Consider the following 21,752-nt stretch of genomic DNA (forward strand, 5'->3'; position numbering starts at 1 on the left):
GACCCCAGGGCCCTCGGCCAGCACAACAAACAATCAGCTCCCCGTCGGCTTTTGGCTCTGCTAGGGGAACAGGGAGGATGCCAGGAGGTCTGTGGGGTGTCGGTTCAGGCCCTGTGCTCACTCGATTGTCCAGTGTCGCAGCAACACCGCAAGGGAGAAGGGGCAGTGTACCCTTGTCACCACCCCCCCCCCCAGCCACATCGCAGGGGCCCAGGCCAGGCCTCCTGACTTCTGGTGCATCCCCGTGTCCCCCTGAAGCAAACGGAGGTGTCACCTCTGAGCTCCTCCATGGGCCCTGCCAAGTCTGGGCCTCGAGACTGGGAGAGAAACCTGAAGCAGCTGGAAATGGGAGGATGGGAGCTGGCCGCACCTAGGGAGCCGGCAGTCCCTTGAGGTTCTGCCGTTGAAAGAGGCTTTCAGCAAGCAAGGGGCAAAACCAAGGAAATACAGCCCCCACCTCCGGCCATGTGCTCCCCTGCCTGCCCACTCCGCCCCACGGCCCGGCTAGCTTGTGACTCAGGAAAAACATGCAGCCACGCTGATGCAATTAGGAAAATGTTATTTCTCGAACGCTGCCAGGCCCTCGAGGCTGACCCCATGACCTGGGAAAACAGTGGGCGGCATGTTGGGCCTGTGCCTGCCACTTGCAGCTTCAGTCTGGGACGGCCCTCAAGCCGCTCCTGATGGCTCTAGGATGGGGGTGCCGACACTCGCCTGCTGCTCATCCGGGGGTGGGGGATGTGGGACGGGCCCTGGGTGGGGCCTCAGGGAATGTGCCTGCCCTTCCCGGCTTGAGGAAGAGAAGGGTTTCGTTGCACCTGTCTGCCTGCGTGGACCTCATGCCCCAGGTGAGTGGCCCTCGTTCCCAGCCTCTGGGCACAGCCTGCCCTCCCTCAATTTCCGGCGTGGGGAGCTGAGTGTGGTCAGCTGACTCCTACACTTGCTCCAGGCGAGCTGGGCTCCTCCACCCTCCTTGCTGCCCTCCTGCCGGTCACAGCGCCTTAGGGGTCGGCCCGATGGGGTGGAGACCTCCCTCTCCCCCAGCCCATTCTGCCCTCCCTGGAGCGACTTAGAAGGGGTCCAGGAGGCCCCTTTCCTGGTCCCCTGACACTAAAGGATCATAACCGTGTGCCACCCTCGTGGAGGGTGTCAGCTCTTAAAGGAGCCGGGTGAAGGCGATGCTCAGCCCAGCACAAGAATTCCTGCCTCTTCACAGGCATCCCACTGTGGGCTATCTGAGGGGCTGCAGTGATGGGTGGCCTGGGGATGGACTCACCTGGAAGGTCAGGGGGATACCAGAGGCCCAGGAGTCCAGGGCGCAGATTGGGGTCAGGAGCCCTGAGGTCTGACCTGAGTCTCCCCCTCTCGCCGATGGCCCAGACCTCCATTTTTCCATCTGTGCTGTGGACATAAGTGTCTCCAGGGCATCCAGTTAATGGATGTGCAGCTGCTCTGCTGGGTCAGGGGCCGCGTTGCTGGGACGGGGCTCAAAGGATAGTGATCCTCTGATTTGGAGGGCTGAGAGGTCCTGGCTAATGCCCAGAGGGCTTGGGGGCTGCTGCCCCAAGAAGCTGGGAACCAGGAGCCTGGAAGTTGCTCTGCTGGCCCCTGCCCCAACTTGCTGCATGTGGGGGCAGCTGCAGCCAAAACTCACCTTGATGTGGGGATGCAGGCAGGAAAGACGCAGGAGCCCAGAAGGTGAATGCTTGGACCCCAAAAGTCTGCACACCACCAAGGACCCTCCCAGTTTGCCTGGCCTGGCCCTGTCCCCCTGCTCTGGCACTGGCAGGCCCTTTAACTCAGGTGACTGGGATGAGGGTCTCTGTGGCCCCAGAGTCCTAGTGACACTCTCAAGGGCAGCTCGGGCCCAAGGGAATCCTGCCTTCCCCCACAGACGACCCCTCCCAGTGTCTGATCTGACCTGAGCTGCCCCCAGGAGGCGGCAGACAAAGGCCTCTTCTTAAGCATCCTGGTCACCCCCTGCCCCGCTCCCAGCAGCCTGAGGGTCTGAGAGGAGGCCTTTGGGCAGAGGCGGGTGTTGTGGATCCTGAGGAAGGCTGAGCAGCCAGCCCTGGCAAAGGCTGTGCGTGGGGGGAGCTGAGAGGGCTGGCATGGCCCTGGTGGGGGTCCAGGGGTGCTGTGAGTGCCTGCCCCTGAGCTGGCAGTGACAAACCTCCCCGTGCCCTGCAGGCACCTTGGAGTGAGCCTCCGCCCACCCAGCCCGCGCAGCTGGGGCGGGTGCGGCAGGTGCGGTGGCGGCCGGCTGGGCTGCGCGGGCTGCGCGGCGGGGCGGGTGGGCGGGTGGGCCAGGGGCTGGCCGTCCCCGCGCGGGCGCGGGCTGAGGGGGTGCTGGCGTGTGCCCGCAGGCAGCCGGGCGCCGGGGACGGCGTGCTCCTGGACACCGCCAGCCTCAAGATGAGCGACCTAGACTCGGAGGTGCTGCCCTTGCCGCCGCGGTACCGCTTCCGGGACCTGCTGCTGGGCGACCAGTCCTTCCAGACCGACGACAGGTAGGCGGGGCGGCCTGGGGTCCGCGCGCCGCCCCCCGAGGCTGCGCGCTGGGAGCTGTCCGCGGTGCTGAAGGCCGTCCGCGCGCCCGCGCCCTTCAACTTTCCCGGGCTGCCTTCCGGGCGGGAGAAGTTCCGCGGGGGGGATGCGGAGAATGCGAAGCGTTTTCCCGGGAGGGGCCCTGGAGGATGGGACGGGATGCTCCGTGCTGGGGAGTCTCCCCAAGACCGATTCCCGGGTCTGGTCTCCCCAGTCTGCTCCCAGCCCCCCAGACCCGCTCGCAGCTGTGTTGATTTGGGGGACAAGCCAGGGCCGGAAGCACTCTGATGGCGGAGCCCCACGGTCTGGCGGAGGCCTGGTGTCCTCCGGACTCTGGCCGTGGTCATTTATTATTAATTGAGGGACAGCGTCCTTCAAGCTCATGCCGTGGTCACTTATTGAGAGTGACAACGCTCCTTCACTTCGTATTCTCCTGGGCGGAAAAAAGCAAAATGAATTTGAGTCTTTCCGTAAAGGACTGGCAGAATGAGCCCGTGGGAATAATTCATACGCTGAGGGGGCTGGCAGGAAGCTGGGAGAAATGTTGCTTTTCTCTGCCTTTTCCCCAAATAGCTGTCTTGGGTAAACACCCAGCACTTTAGCTCCGTCAGCCTCAGGGGAGGCGTGAAGGCGAGCGCCGAGGACTCACGCAGGGCTCTGGATCCTAAACACTTTCCTTGCAGAGTATGGTGGGGGTGCGGCCGGGGCCAGTGGTATCTGTGGGCTCCTTCCCCGCCCAGCCCTGGACTGGGTGAGCGAATCTGCATTTTCCCCCAACAGTGCAATCATTCAAGTTAGCACATAAAGCACATGAGATTGAAAATTGTCAGGACACAAACTGAGCTCTCAGAATAACCCACTGCTGATGCAGCTGGGAAAAAGTCATGTTTGTGAATAAGGTCAGTACGTAGGGAATGTGTGTATGAGGAGCTGCCAAAGCTTGTGGAGAGGGATCTTAAAATCAGCCTGCTGCTGGAAACAGAACATCCTACCAGACCTCACATGACATTCGGGTGCCTTCTCCAAGTAGAATCAGGAGGGGAAATTGACCCCAAAGTCTTCATCCACGTAAAGTCGAGGATGGAGTCTGGCAGAGGGCCTTTCTAAAGGTGATCTTGTTTTATCTTGTTAGGCTGAGTCTTATAGCAATAAACAAACCCACCCAAGAACACCTGCCCAGGTAAAGAGTTTACTTCGACCCCCTGCATGAGCCGAGGTTAGGGAGGACGGGCAGGTCCTGGCATGCGTCTGTGACGGGAGGCTCTCCTGCCCTCCTGGAACTCGAGACAGGGCTGGGGGCTTCCCTCGGCTGAAGCCGTGTGCTCAGCACCTCCCAAGTCAGCACCAGCCCCTTGGTGCTCACTCCCCTGGAACTTGGCTAATTCTCGGAAACAGCACCCGGAGAGCCTTCTGATCTTGGGCAAGAAACGACGTCCGTCTCCCCGAGTGGGCCCGGGGCCTCTGGCTGCCTCGATAAATGCCAGTGACTGTGGTTGATGTAATTGGAGTGACACATCCTCAGTTGTCAGAGGTGGATAGCAAATGTCTTCGCCGTGGGCCATGGGTGGGGCGTGTGTCTGCTGGGCAGGAGCTCTCCCTGTCCCCTGGGGTGTGGGAAGCTGGCCCTGACTCCTCCACAGTGTCCCAGACCCTGTGGTTTGGGGTTTCCTGATGTGGTAAAATATACAGAACATGAGATTTAGGACATTCACGACGTCGTCTACCACCACCACTGTCCAGTCCCAGAGCACTCCATCCCCCCAGAAGGAAACCCCATGCCCATCAGCAGTCACTCCCCACTCCCCACCCCACCCCAGCTCTAGGCAACCCCCAGTCTCCGTTCTGCTCCACCTTGTTTTCGGTGGAGAGCCTCCTGTGTGCCAGGCTCAGGGGCCTTGTGGCTGTATGTGGATGGTGTTCAGAGGTGAGCTGTGTGTGCATGAATCCTTCAGAGGAAAGACCCCTGTGGCCCCATGCGTGGAGACACTGCACTGGTGTCTACAGGACTGGCCAGCCCTGGAGGATGTCAATGGGAAGGAAGGAGCTTGACCCTGCCAGGCCATTTGGGAAAGATCCCCCTTGTTGCCCCAGAGCAGAGGCATGGGGCCCGGGTGGAGGTGGGTGGCCCTCAGAGTGTCCAGGGCTCACAGGTGGGGAGGGGGCTCTGGCTTGCACTTCTCCAGCCAGTTTCTGGGTGATACTGCCACTGCACCCATGAAAGCTGGAGGGGAGCCTGTGAGGCACAGTGCTGGCTGCACGGCGTGCCCAGGGCCAAGCGGGCAGCTAGGGGTGGGGCATGGGGAGCAAGTGAGGTGGGGGCCTGGAGGGGACCATGGGGCCCGGAGGAGGTCTCTCCACTCACTGCCAGCCACATCAGTAAACACAGTGCAGGGAGCCCCATCAGAAGAGTTTCTCTTTTCTCAAAACTTCTTTGCCCAAAGGCAGCTGTGCAGCATCTACAGCAGGGCCAGTGAGTCTGGCCTGGCCCCTTTCGTGAACCCCCAGACTCTGGAATGCCGTCTCGTGCTCACAGTCTGTGCTCCCAGGTCTCCTCAGGGCAGGCAGTGCAGGGAACCCGGATGGGATTCCTGGGGGTCGTGAGATCCCCTGGGCCCCATTCATGAGGATATACACGTGGAGGCCCCGGCAGGGCTCCCAGCTGACACTCAAGCTCAGGGGGAGGAGGGGACAATGGCCTGGCTATTGGAGGCCCCCTCCTGGGTGCCTGTGACATGGGCCCCTAGAGCCCCTGTGTCCCTCCTCCCCCTCAGCCCCTCTCTCACCTCTCGAAGCCTGTGCCCCCATCACTGAGTCCCCAAGTGGAGGATGGAGGGGCGCCTGGCCTGTCAGGACCCCTCTGCATGTATGGAGGGGGGTGAGGGACAGGGAGCAGGCTCTGGGTCTGAGAGGCTGTGGGGCACAGAGAGGTTTGAGACCAAGAAGATGTGCTTGCCCCCCACTCAGGCCCCGTGTGCGCTCACGTGGGCTTGGAGTGCCCTGGGGACAGTCCCAGAACCATGAGGGGGAACCTGGGTGGGGTCCTGGGGCTGCCAGCTCACAGGCTGATGGCCTGGACAAAGTGGCTCGGCCAGGGGGCATCTCAGGTCTGGGAGATAAGCTGTGCTTGCCCTCCTTCTGCATCATGAGGGGCGGGGGGCACAGGGAGACCCCCACCACCACCAGCAGCAGAGGGCTGGCTCCCTGCCCTGCACACCCTCCACCACATTCGCCTGGATTCCTGCCGCTGGAACCTTCCCTCCTCCCTGTTCTCCACCAGTCCTGCTCACAGGCCCCAGGGCAGGCTCTGTGGGGTGAGTGGGGGTGCTGCCACCCAGCTCCTGGCAGGCAGTGAGCAGGTGGGCAGGGCTGTGGGCTTCCTGTTCTCCAGGGGAATGAAGCCATGAGCAGTGAGTCACCACGGCCTCACACACTGTGGCCTTGGCAGCGGGAGGAGGCTCGGCCCACGTGGGTGAAGGAGGCTGCACTGCTTCGACCAGTCTCTCCCGGGGGCAGCCAGGCGGGGGAGGCGAGCAGAGGCAGAGCTCGAACACCTTCCTGGGGCAGCCAGGTCCTGGAAGGACCCTCACTGCTGCCTGCAGGGCCAGGTCTCAGGGCCCCAGGGAGCAGGGCTCTCAGCAGAAGTGCACCTGGACCCTCCAAGGCCTGGGGCTCGGGGCTCCCTGCTCCATCCCAGGACAAGCTCACTGCCCCTCTGCCCCAGGATTCCAAGCCCCTCCCCATCTGGAGCTGACCCTCTCGCCTCCCTGGAATCCTGAGCACATGCATCACGGTCCTGGGGGGCAGACTCAGGGTCCGAGTACCTCCTCATGGCTCAGCTCGAGGCTGCAGGCCCTGGCGAGGCTGTGAGCCCTCCTTCCGAGGGGGTGCAATGACACCCCAGGACCCAGCCCCGCAGGGTTGCCACAGCTGGAGGCGATGTTGGGGTCGCACCCTCCCCTCACTCCCAGGCATCTGAGTGGAGGAGGGGCAGGTGGCGAGAAGCATCCTGGCCAAGGAGCATCCCGGCCGAGGCTCCAGGCTCTGGGGAGGTCGCCAGTTTGCTGGAGGAAGGACATGGAGGCCAGGCCTCCCGGGGTCAGAACGCTGCCCCGAGGGCCCCCTTCTGCTGTCTGCCTTAGATCCTCTGACAGCAGAGGAGGGAGCTTGACTTGTTTCTCTGGAGTTGAGCAACACCAAATATTGTTTCACACAACAAGCTGAGGAGTAGGAGCAGGTAGGCCACACTGTCAGGAGAATGGGGGCCCATGAGGACAGGCCCCTGCCCTGCCCTGTGGAGCGACTGTTGAAGCCATGGCCCTGGGCAGTGGGGGGGAGCTCCTCCTCAACTCTCGTCCAGCAGGGACCCTCCCACTGGGCCAGGGTGCAGGGAGGAGCAGGTGGGGCGGGCCCCCAAGGGGCTGGGGTCTCTGCAGGAGGAGTGCCCTTTCCCACTGCCCCCTGTCAGCTGAGCAGAAGTGGATCAGGTTGCCCCTGGGGACCAGGGAGTTGAGGGACAAAGCCAGGCTCCTCCCATGGGGTGAGGCCTGCCAAGAGGTGGGGGTGTCTTGGAGCAGCCCCGTTCTCGGAGCCCCTTGCCTGGGTTTGTGGATAATGGAAAGCTCCTGAGCTGGGCTGGAGGGCAGGTGCGAGGGTTAGAACCATCCCCGGGTGCACAAGTGCTGGGGCTGCCCCCTCCCCACCCAGCCCTCCATCCAGCCCATGCCTGCCCCTCAGTGCCCCACCGGGGTCTGTCCTCCTTGTCCTGGCCACCTTCCCCCACCCTCCTGCATCCTCCCTGCCCGACCCCTGAAGGCGGGAGGAGTGGCCTGGGAGGGGGCAGGATTCAGAGGGTGGGGACATCATTCTCTGCTCACTGTGCAGGACCCCAGACCTTCCTGAGGGCAAGCACTTGTGGGGGGGTCTCTCAGCTGGGAGGGGGTTCAGGGAGGACTGGGGGCTCTGGGGGTGCCTGGGGCCATGGGGGGCGATGTTGACCTCCGAGCATCCTGCAACCTTCTACCAGCCCCCTCCTGCCCACTGGCAGGCACCAAGAGGAGCAGGCAGGAGGAAGGTCGAGGCCAGCCTGACCCAGGGATGAGGATGCGGCCAGGGAAGACACCCCCGGCCGAGAGCTGGGGGGATGGTGGTGCTTTAGGGACAGGGGAGGTTAGAGAAGGAGGCAGGGAGCTGCTGGGGGTGAGGGCCGCAGAGTGTGGGGTTTGGGGAAGCGTGTCCCCCTGGTGGGGCTGTGGACCCCACAGTCTCACTGGGTCTGAGCCACGAGGCCGGCCCAAACCTTGCACATGCAGGTTTCACGTGGACTGGTGGGAGGGCGCTATCACAGTGTCCTGCGGAGGCCCAGGATGTGGCCCCCACCTGTGCCAAGCAGGCTGAAGGGGAGCTGGCTTTGGAGCAGCCGAGCCCCACTGCTCAGGCCCCTCTGCCGGCCCCCGGTCCCTGGGGTCCTTCCTGTGCGGGGTTGCTGAGCTCAGGCCTCCTGGGGCTTATAGATTTATAACTTTGCCAGCCGCCCACCCGCCCCAGGGCCTTCCTTCTGCGCTGCAGATGACTACCTGGGAGGGGCTGAGCTGGTGGCTCCACCCCAGCCATAGTCAGGGTGGGGCCAGCTGGGATCTCAGCCCCTCCCAGGCCCTTCTCCTTGCCCCGCCCTGGCTGGGGGTGTGTGTCCATGGCAAACCCACAGGCCTCAAAGGACATGGCTAGCCAGGGAAGTGGCCCAGCCTGATGGGGCCCAGGCGAGGCTGAGAGTCACCTGCCACCTTCAGCTCCACGCAGAATAGGATTGGATGGCGTCTGTGGAGGGAACGCGTCACGAGGTACCCAGGAGTGCTCAGGTCTAAAGCCAAAAGGCTCATCTCCCCTGTCAGGCCCTCCCGGGCCCAGAACAGCGCCCTGGAGCCTGGGGGTCCTCCCGGACGCTCCTCCCTGCATACAGGTGGTCACTCCTGGGGCAGCTGCTTCTGCCCCATGGACAGCTGCCCCCCTCACAGCAGCCTCTGATGGGCCACCAATGCTCCTAACTCCCTCCTCCACCCAGACCCAGAATCCCTCCGCCCACCTCAGCTCTGCCACCTGCACCCAAGGCCCTTCCCGTCCCTGCTCTGGCATGGCCTCCACGTCCTCCCGGCGCCTGTGTGCCGTCTCTGCAGTTCCTGGCTTTAAACTATCAACAGAACAGTGACGAGGACACTGGGCTCATGGAGGCTGCCAGGCTGCCTCCTCCGTGTTCCTCTAGGACTCGCCTTTCCGCTGCTGCCGGACAGAATCAAGGGAGGCCTGGGTGCTGCCAGGTTCTCTAAGATGTCCTGAGGAAGCAAAGTTCGTGTCATGGTTTCTGGTCACTTTCTGGGGCCAACTCTACTGTGAGTGGGGCCGGGGCCAGGTCTGACTCTGCTCCCCATTGTCATTTGGGGTCCCCAGCAGGGAGCAGAGGCCTGGGAGGGGATCCCTGGGTCATGGCGGGGAAAGAGAGGGGCAGCCAACCCCACTCTGGAGGCTGGGGCACCTCCTACCCCTCGCCCGTCCCTCCGAGAAAGGGTTCAGGGGACTTGGGTCACCCGCAGCCCTGGGAGGCCAGGAGTGGACAGGAAGAGCAGTGACCGGATGAGGATAGAGGGACAAGAACACGGGGGGATGGTGGCGAAGGGGGTAGTCATCTCCACACAGGCCTGTGGGCGCTGAGGCAGGTCAGCGGGGCTCTTGGACCCGTGTCTGCACGTGGCCTCACCCCTGCCGGGAGCTCGGGGCAGCTCAACCAATGTATTAGTATTTCTGTGCAGATTATGGGCCCTGGCTCCCCTGTGCCCACACCCCAGGGATATTTGGGGAGACCCTGAGATGGCGCGCCAGGCGTCCCCCAGGAGCCGTGTCCCACCCTGGGCTTGCACGTCTCAGCCCACCACGTCACCTCTATGCCTGCATCCTGGGACTTGCGTGTGTGACTCAAAATTAAATTCCTCCCGAATCAGCGCAGAGCAGACACAGATGCCCAGTGAGGGGCACCAGCATCCTCAGTGTCATAGAAACTGTGATGAGTCTCGATTCAAACTGTAATTCCCCTTCGTGGACTCTCACGGGGGTCAAGGTCATGAAGGATGCAGCCCCCCACTCTGCAGGCAAGGAACACAGCTCAGTGGGGTCACTTCCGTGAGCCCCAGCAGATGCCCACCTCAGGCCTGTTGAGAGGGCCAAGTGAGGTGACCTCACCCACCCAGCCCCTGCAGAGCCTCAGACCCTACGGAGGCCACCCTGGCCCTGCTCCCACCTGGCTAATTAGCCACCGATTCTGTCTCACCCCTGCCCGCCCCTGGCCTGCTTTGCAGAGCGATTAACCAGGGCCCGGATGGAGGGGCTGGGAGCAGGGAGAGGGACCCTAACCCTGGGTCTTCTCCGAAGCGGAGGGTGGCCAAGGCCTCCACCTGTACCCGGCAGAGACTATAATGCCCTGAGGGGCAGGGAGGCATTGGGACACAGGCAGCCACCTTGTGCAGGGCCCGCTCCCCAACACGCCAGCCCTCTCACACCCTGCTGGACTCTCTCGGCAGGAGGCGGGGCACACAGGGAGCTGTTGGGGTCCACCCGGGCTGGGCACAGTCAGGCACAGCCAGGATCCTTTCCCAGTCGGCTGACAATGGTCCTCTGACTACGTCCACACCTAATATGCGGAGCCTCTGCACGTGACCCTATATGGCGTCTCTTCCCCAAGAGCTCAAGGAGCCCAGGTGGTGCCCATGAAGTGATCAGAGAACCTGGAGGCGAGTGAGCAAGGGATCCCCAGGCTCTGGGCCTGCAGCCAGGGGCAGGGGTCCGGGAAGTGGCATAACCCAGCTTCAGGGAGACATTCCCATTGGCCCCCAACCTGTCCTTCACCGTTGGTTTGTTCCATCCAGGAATATTGTGTTGTGTCTGGTTTTTAGGATTCACAAACTCCTTTTAATCCAGAACGACTGCTACCAGATATGGCCCCCCAAGATCCCCCACCCTAATCCCCAAGACTGTGAATAGGATAAGATGTCACACCTGGGAGTACATGACATTACACAGTGTTAGGAGACGAACTGCGTCCCTCCGAAATTCTCATCCCCAGCACCTCAGAACGTGACCTTATTTGGAAATAGAGGCTTTACAGGAAATAAGTGAACGTGAGGTCATGGGGGGGCCCTGATCCAGTGTGACTGGTGTCCTCTTAAAAAGGGGAAATTTGAAGACAGGCAGGCACAGAGGGAAGACGTCCATCTGGGAGCCGAGGAGTGAGGCCTGGAGCAGACCCTCCCTCACAGCCTCAGGAGGAACCAGCCCGAGACACCTGCGTCTCAAACTTCCAGCCTCCAGAACTGGAGACAATAAGTTGCAGTCGTTTAAGCCCCACCTGTGGTACGTTGTTACCACGGCCCTAAGAAACTGATACACGTGGCAAAAGGAGTTTTCATAATTAAAGTTACCAATCCGTTGACTTTGACCGAATCATAAGGAGATTATTTATCTAAATGGGCGCAATCTAATCATGAAAACCGCCTTCAGCTGGAAGCAGAAGATGCCGTCAGAGACTCGGGGCTCTGGGGAACCTGACGCCCACTGCTGGCTTTGAAGATGAGGGGCCACATGCCGAGGAAGGAGGGTCGCCTTTAGAAGCTGAGCAGCCGACAGCCCACGACCAGCAAGACAAGGGGGACCTCAGTCCTGCAGCCGCCAGGAACTGAATCCCGCCAAGGACTGGACAGGCGCAGACGCATGTCTTCCCCTGGGCTCCAGGCAGAGCCCAGCCCGGCCAACACTGACTTGAGCCTTGTGACACAGTAAACGGGCTGCTTTAAGCCGCGAGGTCGGCAGTCATCTCACACCAGGCCTCTCGTCCCACGGAATGTTCCACCGCCTGCGTGTGACCTGCTTCCTCTTCGTGGCTTTCGGCTTGTTCGTCTGCCCCCAGTGTGCCTCGTACACTGAATTTTGGGTCTGAAGGCCTGGTGGTCCGAACTCGAAAGACCTAGGCAAGAGGACGTTTTAAGCGTCTCCATGCTGCGGCACGTCATGGTTGTCCCTCCATTGGAGATGACGAGAGGGACACCCTGGGTCAGCAATGACAGCCCCACCCTCGCACTGGGCAGTTATGCTCCCCGCTTGTCACCTCAAGGTGATCCGTCACCCTGGAGCATCAGTTCCCCTCCCCAGTGCATCGGCGATCGCAGCCCCACGGCGCGTCCTTGCTGAGCCCACACCTGCTGCAGCTGGGGACGGACATGCCGGCCCCCTCGTCCTGCCCCTCCCTCTGTGAGAATCAGCCACCTTCTATGAGCTGCGCATCTCCTTCATCAATGGGAGCTAGCCCTGTGCCCTGAAGTCTAATTCCTGCTGAAAAAGCAGGAAAGCACTCCTTCCTCTGTCTTTAATTACTAGTTTCCAAAGGAAGGCGGCGTATGACGGCAGCTGCAGACGGTGAGAACCGAGGGTGGTGGTTTTTTTCTGAATTCCTCTTTCCGGGTCTCATGTATTCATGGAGTTACATAGGTTCACCGTGTGTGGTGGGCTGACGCCCCCTCAAGATGTCCACACCCTCATCCCCGCGCCTGCGTGTGTTTCCTTAGGGGGAAAGAGAGACTTTGCAGATGCGATGAAGTTACAGATCTTGAGGTGGGGAGGTGATCCTGGATCATCTGGGTCGGCCCAGATCATCCCAGGGTCCTCAGAAGAGGGAGACCGGAGGGCCAGAGTCAGAGGAGAGGTGAGGACCGGAGCAGAGTCAGAGCGTGCGAGGTGGGGCCCGAGCCAAGGAGCACAGGGGCCTCGGGAAGCTGGAAAAGGCAGGGAACCGTTCTCCCCTGGAGCCTCCAGAAGGAGCCGGGCCTGCCCACGCTGAGATTGTAGGACTCTGACCTCAGAACCACACGAATACATCTGTGTCGTTTGAAGCCACTAAGTTCATAGTAACGTATTTAGCAACAACCGGAAGCCCATACACCGCGTCTTAACCTTCGTCCCTTCCGATGCCCAGTCGTCCCCACTTGGGCCAGTGGGACCCCTTCCAGCTGGATTCTGTACCCTTGTCTCCAAATTTTTTTTTTTACTGTGGAAAAATAAAACTCACCATCTTACCCATTTTCGAGTGCACAGTTCAGTGGCATTAAGCACATTCTCATTGTTGTTCAACCATCACCACCATCATCTCTAGGACTTTCTCACCTTCCCAGACTGAAGCTCTGTCCCCATTGAACACTCACCCCCTCCCCTCGCCCAGCCCCAGCACCACCCCACTTCCTGTCTGTATGGATTTGACTCCTCTAGGGACCCCATGTAAGTGGAGTCCTACAGGATTTGTCCTTTGTGTTGGGCTCTTTTCAGTGAGCACGATGTCCTCAAGGTCTTTCCCTGTGGTAGCACGTGTCAGGATTGCCATCCTTTCTAAGGCTGCATAATATTCCACTGTGTGGATAGACCACGTTTTGTTAATCCATTCCCGTTGATGGACACTTGGGTCGCTTCCACGTTGTGGCTGTTGTGAATAATGCTGCTATGAACGTGGGTGTCCTATGAACACGGTCTTCGAGACCTTGCTTTCAGTTCTTTGGATAAATTCCCAGGAGTGGGATTTCTGGATCCTATGGTAATTCTGTTTTTAACGTTTTGAGGAACCTCCATCCTGTTTTCCACAGCGGCAGCACCGTTTTACATTCCCACCAGCAGTGTCCGAGGGTCCCAGTTTCTTCACGTCCTCGCCCACATTTGTTGTTTTCTGTTTGGTTGATAGGAGTCATCCTGAGGGGTGTGAGGTGGGGCCACACTGTGGTTTTGATTTGCATCTCCCCGATGGTTAGTGGCGGTGAGCATCTTTCGTGTGCTTCTGGGCTCCTGGGCAGCAGCCTGCAAGGCCTCGTTTCGGTCCGAGGGTCAGTCCCAAGTCTTCCAGCAGACAAGGACAACCAGCACAGCCCCTGCCTCACCTCTCCCCACGTGGGGCTGTGGGCGAGGATCCCAGCACCCCATGGGTGCACCAGTTCAGCTTCAGAGGGTGGGAACAGGGTTGGGAGGGGCCTGCCCTGCCCCTATGGTTCCCCTGGACTCTGTTTCGGAATGTTTGGATGCCAGCCTGTGCCCCTCTCCTTGCTGGCTTCTGAGGTATTCGTCACTACTGTCACTATGTTAGTTCATCTCTCTGGGTTTGGGAGGCTCCTGGGGCAGCCCTCACACCTGCCCTCGCACCTGTGGGTGTCACACCGCCCACCCTGCAGTCGTCCCCGCTCCTGGGTCCCTCTCCAGCCCAGTCACCCCACCAGGGTTCCTGGTAGGCATGTTGTCTGGCAGGCACTCTGACACTGTCCAGAATGGATCTGGTAACCCACCCCACCTGCCCCGTTGCTCTTCCCATCCTTCCCAACTCAGGGTGTCACCAGCTACCCAGTCCCTCATCTTTGATTGGCCCTCCCCTTTCCAGTCCTCCAAGAAGTTCCACCTTCAAACACACCTTGGATTCCATCTGGTCCTCCCCTCCTCTGCCCAGCAGGCAGTCCCACTGGGCACAGATGACACCAAGTGACGACCCCTGCCCCCGAGGGCTGCTGTGGGGCAGGGATGGGCAGCGTTGGTGGGAGTGTGCTTGCTGAGAGGAGGGCCTGTATTCTTTCCTCTCCCCCCCACCGAGGAGCGAGGGACTTTAGGTTGTCTGACCCCCTGGGAGTGGGCGGTGCTGGGACACCTCAGGGCCTGGGGTTGGGGGCCTGCCCTCCCTGCCCCACCTCCCTCCGGCCCATCTGGCCTGCCCGCTGGACACTCCTCACAGTGGCCCAAGAATGGGGATCACGGAGCCTTGGGCCACTGCTCCATGCAGGAGGAGTGTCCGTCCTCTCCGCCCAGGAGACGCACCACTCGACTTGTATGCCCAGAGCGGATCATTTCCAAAATAAATCAGACCTGAGATAAAAGCAGCCAGTTGAAAATGCCCTCCCACCCCACTCCCAGACGTAACCCCCCGACTGCTGGCTGGTGGTCCTTCCGTGCACATCAGCCAATAGTGTTCATTAGATCTTACCAAAAAAAAGTGTTGGATACCCTGCCCTTGTCACCTGACTCTGATCCTGGACCTCAGACGCCATCGGGATCTGAAGACAGACTGCAATTTCCAAAACCAGGAACAGAAGAGACACAGCATTCGTGGCGGCTGGGCCAGATGCGCTGGGCCTTCCCCACTGACGGACGTGCCACGCCGGCCATTCTGAGCTCCTGTGGATGTGGCTGCCTAGAGCGTGCTGTTTGTCGCCATTGCTAGACGGATGCAAGCACCACGTTCTTCGTGAAACACAAGTTCTGAGGGTCCCGCGGCCTGAGCCCCACTCCTGAGGGGCCTCTTGTGCCTCCTGGGGCACATGGGCAAGCATCCCTGACGGCCGGCCCTTCTTCTGTGCATTGACAGACACGCGGAGGGACCTCGGCGTTGGCCCGGTGGACGGCGCCCCCGAGTTTGTGCAGGGCGCTGCCCGCGCCTGTTTTATGCACATCACAGAGTATGTCTCACTCACCAGCCAACCCAGACACTTCCCGCTCTCTGCAGCCGCTCCATGTCACTCCCAGGAAGGGCAAGGAGTGGCTGCCGTGTGCTCGGCCCTCTCCCAGGGGGCAGGCAGGGGCTTGGCCAGTACAGACACTTCCTTCCTCTGGGGCAGACACGACATGAAACGCCCCAGGGGAGATGCACATGTGAGCCTTTGCTGAGACCCTCACTGGCTTCACACGGGATGTTCGGCACTCGGAGATGTTGGGGGAGGGGCTAGGCCCGGGGCTGGTGTCCTGAGCCCCACCTTCCTCGTACAAACCTGTCTGCGCCAGGCCCTGGTGGTTTGCTGGGCCCCAAGTCGGGTAAAGGAACAGAGGCAGATGGGCAGGCTGGAGCCTGGGGTCAGGAGTCAGGTCTGGGCGAGTCAGGAGGGCCGGGAGCCCTGGCAGCTGTTGAGGGTTGGGGCCTCGTCCGTCCGTGAAACGGAAGGAACTGGACAGAAAAGCTGCACAACGTGGCAGTAGAGAGCCGAGGCTCGGCCAGCCAGTCCTGGGTGGGAGTCCTGTTGCCCTCCTTGCTGCCTCTGTCTCCTGGGGAAGCCACTTCCTCCCTCAGCGCCTCTGTCTCTCCACTTTGCAAGGCGGGCAGGAATCTGCACTGCCTTCTCCAGTTGTCTGTGTTCAGGGCGACGCTCAGAGCTCTCGGGGCAGGTCGCTGGGCGCAGACAGCGCCCCCAGTGCAGTAGCCGCTACATCCGCGGCCTGGCATCCCGTGCCCCGCGCAGAGCTGAGCCTGGCACACAGGCACTGACAAATGGGTGCCCCTTTGGGCTGCCTGATAGCTTTGGGGGCAGGAAATGGGGGGAGGGAGAACTCTGAGTGCCTGCAGGAGGGAGGACAGACAGCGACTTCCCACCTGGCCAGGGGCCTGGACCACCCAACCTGGGCAGGTACCAGGGGTGGGGGCTGGAAGGTGGGCACTGCCCTGGGCAAGTCATCCTGAGCCTCACCCATGTCCCCAGGACCCACAGGCAGGTGCTGACTTGGGCACGCGGCTGAGCACCAATGGCTCTCCCCTCTCCAGCAGCTCCTGCCTGCGGAGGTGAGTAGCCAAGAGCCACCAGCTGTCACCGCGCCACTATTCCTCCCCTCCCCCAGCGCCGTGACTGCCGCTATGATTATTACTACTACTTCCCTTATAAGGCAGCCCCTAGCAACCCTAGGGCCCTGAGAGCCCACCTCCCACATGGGGTGTCCTTTGCCCACACACGGCCTCCTGGGGTGGGGAGGGGACTGAGCCTGGACGTTCCCGCCGGCGGTGGGGGGAGCCCGGCCGCCTGCCCCCCAGCCTCCCAGCCCCCCTCGGCCGTTCCACTGCGGCGGCGGCGCGGGGAGGGCGCTGGGCGGTGCGCGGAGTTGGTAGCGCCCGGCGCCGCCCCCGCCTCCCGCCGCCGTGCGCTCCCGCAGGATGGCGCGGGCCAAGCTGCCGCGCTCGCCGTCCGAGGGCAAGGCGGGCCCGGGGGGCGCCCCGGCCGGCGCCTCGGGTCCCGAGGAGCCGCACGGGCTCAGCCCGCTGCTGCCGGCCCGCGGCGGGGGCTCCGTGGGCAGCGACGTAGGCCAGAGGTAGGGGCGAGGGCGCGGGCCCAGGGACCCCTCGCGCCGCTGCTGCCGGGAGGGGCTTTGCATCTCTGCCGCTTGCGCCCTGCACGGGTTCCGCTCGGCTGCACCTGCCGCGTTGCCTGCAGCCCCGGGAAGGGGGGGACGGCCGGAGTCTCCCCTCAGATCCCCACCACCCAAGCGCCCTGACCACCCACTGTGTCTCCAGCCAGCCTTAGGGAGCCTGTGGGACCCTCCCCCCCACTCCCTCCCGCTCTTGGAGGCTGAGCACAGTGGGCCTGCAGATAAGACTGGAGGGGAGAAAGGTAGTGGGGACCTGGGCGCTGTGCCAGGTGGCTTGGTGACCCTAGCTTGAGCCCTGTCCGGCTAGAGACCACACTCATGTTCGTTCCAGCGGCCACTTGGGGGGAGGCAGGTCCAGCATCTGTGTCCCCACTTGAGAGGTGAGCAGCGTGAAGCTCAGGGAGGTCGGGGGGCTAGCAGAAGGCTGCACAGCATTTCAGAGCTGGGACACAGTCAGGGCTGAGGCTTCCTGGGGGCTTGTGCCTGGAGCTGCTGTCAGCTAGGGTGCAGGAGGCCAGTTCCCTGGAGAGGGAGGCCCCTGGACAGGGAGGCAGTGCCGGCCCCTCTGAGCACGGGGTCGAGCGCAGCACCCCCATTTCATGGATGAGGACACTGAGGCTCGGGCTGCGGCACTTATCCTGAGCCAGCACCTTCCCTGTGCCGGGAGCCCTTCTAGATGCTGCGGGGGAAACAGAGATGAATCAGACCCACCCGGTGTGGGCACACGTCGTGGGCACAGAAACCTGCGCTTGGCAGAGAGAGGTGCAGGCTGGGCGGGGGAAAGGAGAGCGGGGGCTTCCCAGGGCGCCAGCCCTTCTGGGAGGAGCCCAGGGAGATGCACAGGGACCTTCCAGGCAGAGGGCACAGCCAGGGCTGAAGCCTGGGGAGGGGGTGCCGTGCTGTGTCGGGGTTGGGGCAGGGGCTTGGCAGAGGCTCGGCCTGGCAGATGGCAGGACCAAGGGTGCCTGGGGAGCCTCTCCCTGCCCCCTCACTTGGTCACAGGCTGTCTGGGCCCCTCGCCGCCCTCACACCCCATTTCTTGCTCCTTGAGGCACCCCCCGGGGGGAGGCAGCTGCCCAGTGGTTACTCCCATTTTCCGGAGGAGGCTGTTAAGGCTGGACGTTAAGTGCCTCTAACAGGCCCTCGTAGTGGCCCTTGAGCAGCTAATGGGCAGACCCTGGGCGGGAGGGAGGCAAGTGCTGGCCGAGGCCCTGGGGACCAGGTTCCTCTCCTTTCCATCCTTTTCCTGGACGCTATAGGGGCAGTGATTCCAGAGGCTCTGGTTACAGCCAGCCTGGCCCCTGCAAGGGATTGGCTCCCTGCTGTCCCCATTCCTGCAGGGTGGCAGGGATGGCAGGTCATAGCCAGGCTGCATCTGAGCCCCAAGTGACTCATGGGAGCTGCAGTGGCAGGGCTGCCTCCTCCAGGAAGCCCTCCCCACATGCCCACCCCTGCCACACCCTGTCCTGTGCTGACCCATCACGTGGGTGGCTTTGCTCGGTCCCCTCTGGCAGCCCCTGAGGGACAGGGTCCTTACCAGCCTCCTTTTGCAGAGCAGAGATAAGAGAGCTGCCTGCAGCTGCACAGCTGGTCTGGCAGTCCCGGGACCCGGTGCCCTGCAGCCTCCTCGCCCAAGCACTAGATGCACATTGTGGAGCTTGCTCTGGACCAGAGCAGTAGGGAGCCACAGCAGGTTCCTGAGCAAGAGGACTTGCAGGGTTTGTTCCATAGGAATGTGAGTCTGACGGAGATTCGGTGGGACAGAGCAGTGACGGGGTGCCATGTGTCAGAGGGAGCCAGCGGCCACTGTTCCCGTGGCTTCCCCCGTCCTGCATGCCTGGCTGCCTTCTGGAGCCAGCTAGAGTCAGGGCTGGCTGGACTCTGAGGCCTCCACCCTCTCCAGGGTGGCCCAGAGCCTCCTGGAAGCCTCATCATTATTGGGGAGGCAGTGAGGCAGAGGGAGTGGTCTCCACGGCCCCCGAGGGACAGGGCCACAGGGGGCTACCTGCTTCCGATGCCGTGCTGAGCCCCCACCCACACTGCAGCCCCATCTCCTGGCTGCTGTGGGCCAGCGTCCCTCCCCCCTGCCCCCTGCCTGGGCTCCCGGGCTCAGAGCTCGTGGGTCCACTCCTTCATTCTCTGTCCCGCCATCCCCCAAAGTGTGGGGTGGAAGTGGGTGGGGGATGGTTAGAAGGTGTGACCTGGGGTGGGGGTGATGAGGACCATCATTCGAGAGGTTTTGAGCGAGAGCCCAGCGAGGGAGGGGCTGGTCGTGTGATGAGCTCTCCCAGTGGGTCAGGGCTGAAGGGGGTCCCTGCATGCCCCCAACAGCCCTATGTGGCCTCGCCCACCATGGATGCTGCCACACAGCTTCATGCCTGCCTGGGGGTCCCAGTGACCCCTCCCTGTCTTCTCGCTGGGTGGCTCCCTCAGCCCTGATCTCACTCCTCAGCTGTGCAGGCCTCAGGGCAGTGAGGGAAGCCCGCACCTGCTAGCGGAGGGGGCACGCCGGTAACAGGTGCAGGCCTGGCCAAGACTTCTGGAGGCAGAGCTGTTCCCATATATGCCCTCATTAGGAGCTGGGCCTCACATCAGGGCTGGGGATCCTCACTGCAGCAGAACTCAAACCCGGCGGGGGGCGGGGGGGCGGGGCCGGTGGGCGAGTAACCAGCCGCTTCCCCCACTTCCTCTCCTGCCCCGCCCGCCCCACCCCTCCGCCCCACCCCTGCGCCTCATCCTTCCCTCCAGGTTGCACACCTGGGCTGGGACCTGAGCTGTGCCTGGAAGCCCCCACCCACCCCATCTGGGGGCTCTGTCCCCAACAGCCTGGGGCTCCTTGGGAGCAGGCCCCCCTCGCCTTCTGCAGCGGTGTCCCCGGGAGCCAGGGGCAGACCGTGTTGGGTGGGGGGCGGGGCCTGGGCAGGGCTGGGACAGGTGGTGTGGCACCTGGCTGAAGATTGGAATCAGCAGGAGTCCCAGGTGGGGGCTGCAGAGAGTGGCCGCTGGGGGCTGCCCGTACACGCAGGGCCCTAACTGAGGGCTGGCCTGGCTGCGGAGTGTCGTCATCCACTGAGGATGGCCTGGAGGGTCAGGGCTCACCTCTGCGTGCAGGGCAGGGGGGTCTGTGACTTGTGGGAGCTGGGGAGGGGAGGGGACTCCTCGCTGCCAGCAGCCCGCTTGGCCAGCGCAGGACCAGCTGTCCACTTTGCTCTGCGGGCTGAGTCTGCACGCCCACGCCGGGCTAGCCCCCTGCACCCTGAGCCCAGCAGGTAGCCCCCAGGCCCCTGACCCTCAGGGTTCTGTCTGGCCCTGCCCTACAGCTGTTCTTCCCAGGACCCCTGCCTTTAGTGCCATGTATCTGCGGTGACCTGAGGCCTGTCAGAGTTCAACTGCGCAGACACAGCCCGCTCCCCGCCCTGAGCCTCCACGCGCCCTGGGGTTCCTGGGTTCAGGAGGTGGCCCCCGGAACCCCCCACTGGGACCCTCCCTGCTGCAGATCCACAGCTTCATGCGCCCCTCTCCCGTCCAGGAACCAGGCCACTCTTCCCGTCCCCCACTCCTCTCCCCCGACAGCACCACTCACTCGCGCTCGGCGAGGTCCTGGTCCCACTGCCACGGGCTGTGTGCTGCTACTGGGCTCCTGCTACCCCCAACTCAGACCTCAGGGCAGGGCCCGGGCCAGCCAGAGGGCACCTGAGCCAGACAAACACGCAGAACCTGCCAGAAGCTCCCAGCGACTCCAGGCTCAGGCCCGGTTAAGGCACCACACCCGACCAAGACCTTGCCCACCCAGGCACCAGGAGCTGTGGGCTGGAGGCCCTGGGAGGGGAGCCTGCCCACTCAGAGGGCCCTGCACAGGCAGGCAGGCGGGCGGTGTGTGCCTGTGACCCCGCCCCTGCAGGCCCACTCCCTCTTCCCTGCCTGTGGCCCTGGTCTTCTCTGAACCTTGGTTTCCTCTTCTAGAAAATGGTTTTTGAGGATGAAAAGAGAAGCTCCCTGAAGTCCCTCTGTGGAGTAGCTGGCCCAGGGCAGGTGCATCATTAGCAAAGAGCAGACCCTCTACACCCCAACCCTGCCCAGCCCCCACACGGGCCAGTCCTCAGAGCTCCCAGCTCCGACCAGCCTCCCTTCAGTGGAGGCCACACCCACCTTGGTGTCAGCTGCCTGTGGCCAGTCTGGGGAACCCTAGGCCAGGCCGCCCAAAGGCCAGCAGGCATGTGGTTACCGGCCCAGGGGGTGCCCCTGGGGGTACCCCAAAGAGCATCAGCTCCCAGCCTCAGCCCGTCCTGACCAGCAAGCTGAGGGGCAGGGCCGAGTGCCATGGCCCGCAGAGGGCAGGGGAGCAGTGGGGAGGTCGGCAGCTTGAGGACAAGGAGCCCTGACTGTCGCATCCGTGGCCCCGTGCAGGGACTGCCCCTCACTGCCGTCAGCTTCCTGGGTGTCAAGTGGGGCCAATAGTGCTCCTTCCCACCCCGACTCAGGGCCCCAGGGCACACGTGGCGTGGGGCCAGTCCTGCTCATTGCCGCCTGCTCGCTTGGCTGACGGGGTGGCCCTGTCCCTGCGTGTGGTCATCCCAGATGAGGTCATCACCTCCTTCTGGCCCGGGCAGGGGGGTGCATGTGCCTGCACTGAGCTGCTTTCTTGAGCCCTGAAGGGGTCCAGGCCCGGTCAGCATCCTGGCCTGTGTGGCCTGCTCCCGGTCTCCTTGGACCCTGCCTGGAGCCTCCCTATGTCTGTGCCCCCTGGTCTGGGAGTCCACGCCCTCCATCTGTCCGTCTGTCTTCCACGTTGACGTGTCCACGCCGTGTCTGTCCCCAGGCTTCATGTGGAAGATTTCAGCCTGGACTCTTCCTTGTCTCAGTAAGTTCTCTGCAGGGGTGGGGCTGTAGTGGGGACAGACAAGTGTCCTCGCACCCCCTGGGGGGAGGGCGGCGCAGGCCCCGCCAGCCCAGTGGGCAAGTCCGCTGCCCAGCACCGCCTGCCTTACAGCCGGGCGAGAACGGGTGCAGTGGGGTTGGCCACC

At 62.8% G+C, this 21,752-nt stretch overlaps 1 protein-coding gene across 1 annotated transcript in view; it reads left to right on the top strand.

The window, feature by feature from the left end:
* The window catches only part of KCNT1 (potassium sodium-activated channel subfamily T member 1), a 72,364-nt gene that overhangs the window by 10,045 nt on the left and 40,567 nt on the right, over positions 1-21,752 (top strand). The window contains exon 2 of the mRNA XM_070518334.1: positions 2,367-2,510. Within this exon, the coding sequence (XP_070374435.1) occupies positions 2,367-2,510 (144 nt within the window). The remainder of the gene's footprint in view (positions 1-2,366; positions 2,511-21,752) is intronic.

This window comes from Equus asinus, chromosome 10 (genome assembly GCF_041296235.1).
Source record: "Equus asinus isolate D_3611 breed Donkey chromosome 10, EquAss-T2T_v2, whole genome shotgun sequence".
NCBI classification, from domain to species: Eukaryota; Metazoa; Chordata; class Mammalia; order Perissodactyla; family Equidae; genus Equus; species Equus asinus.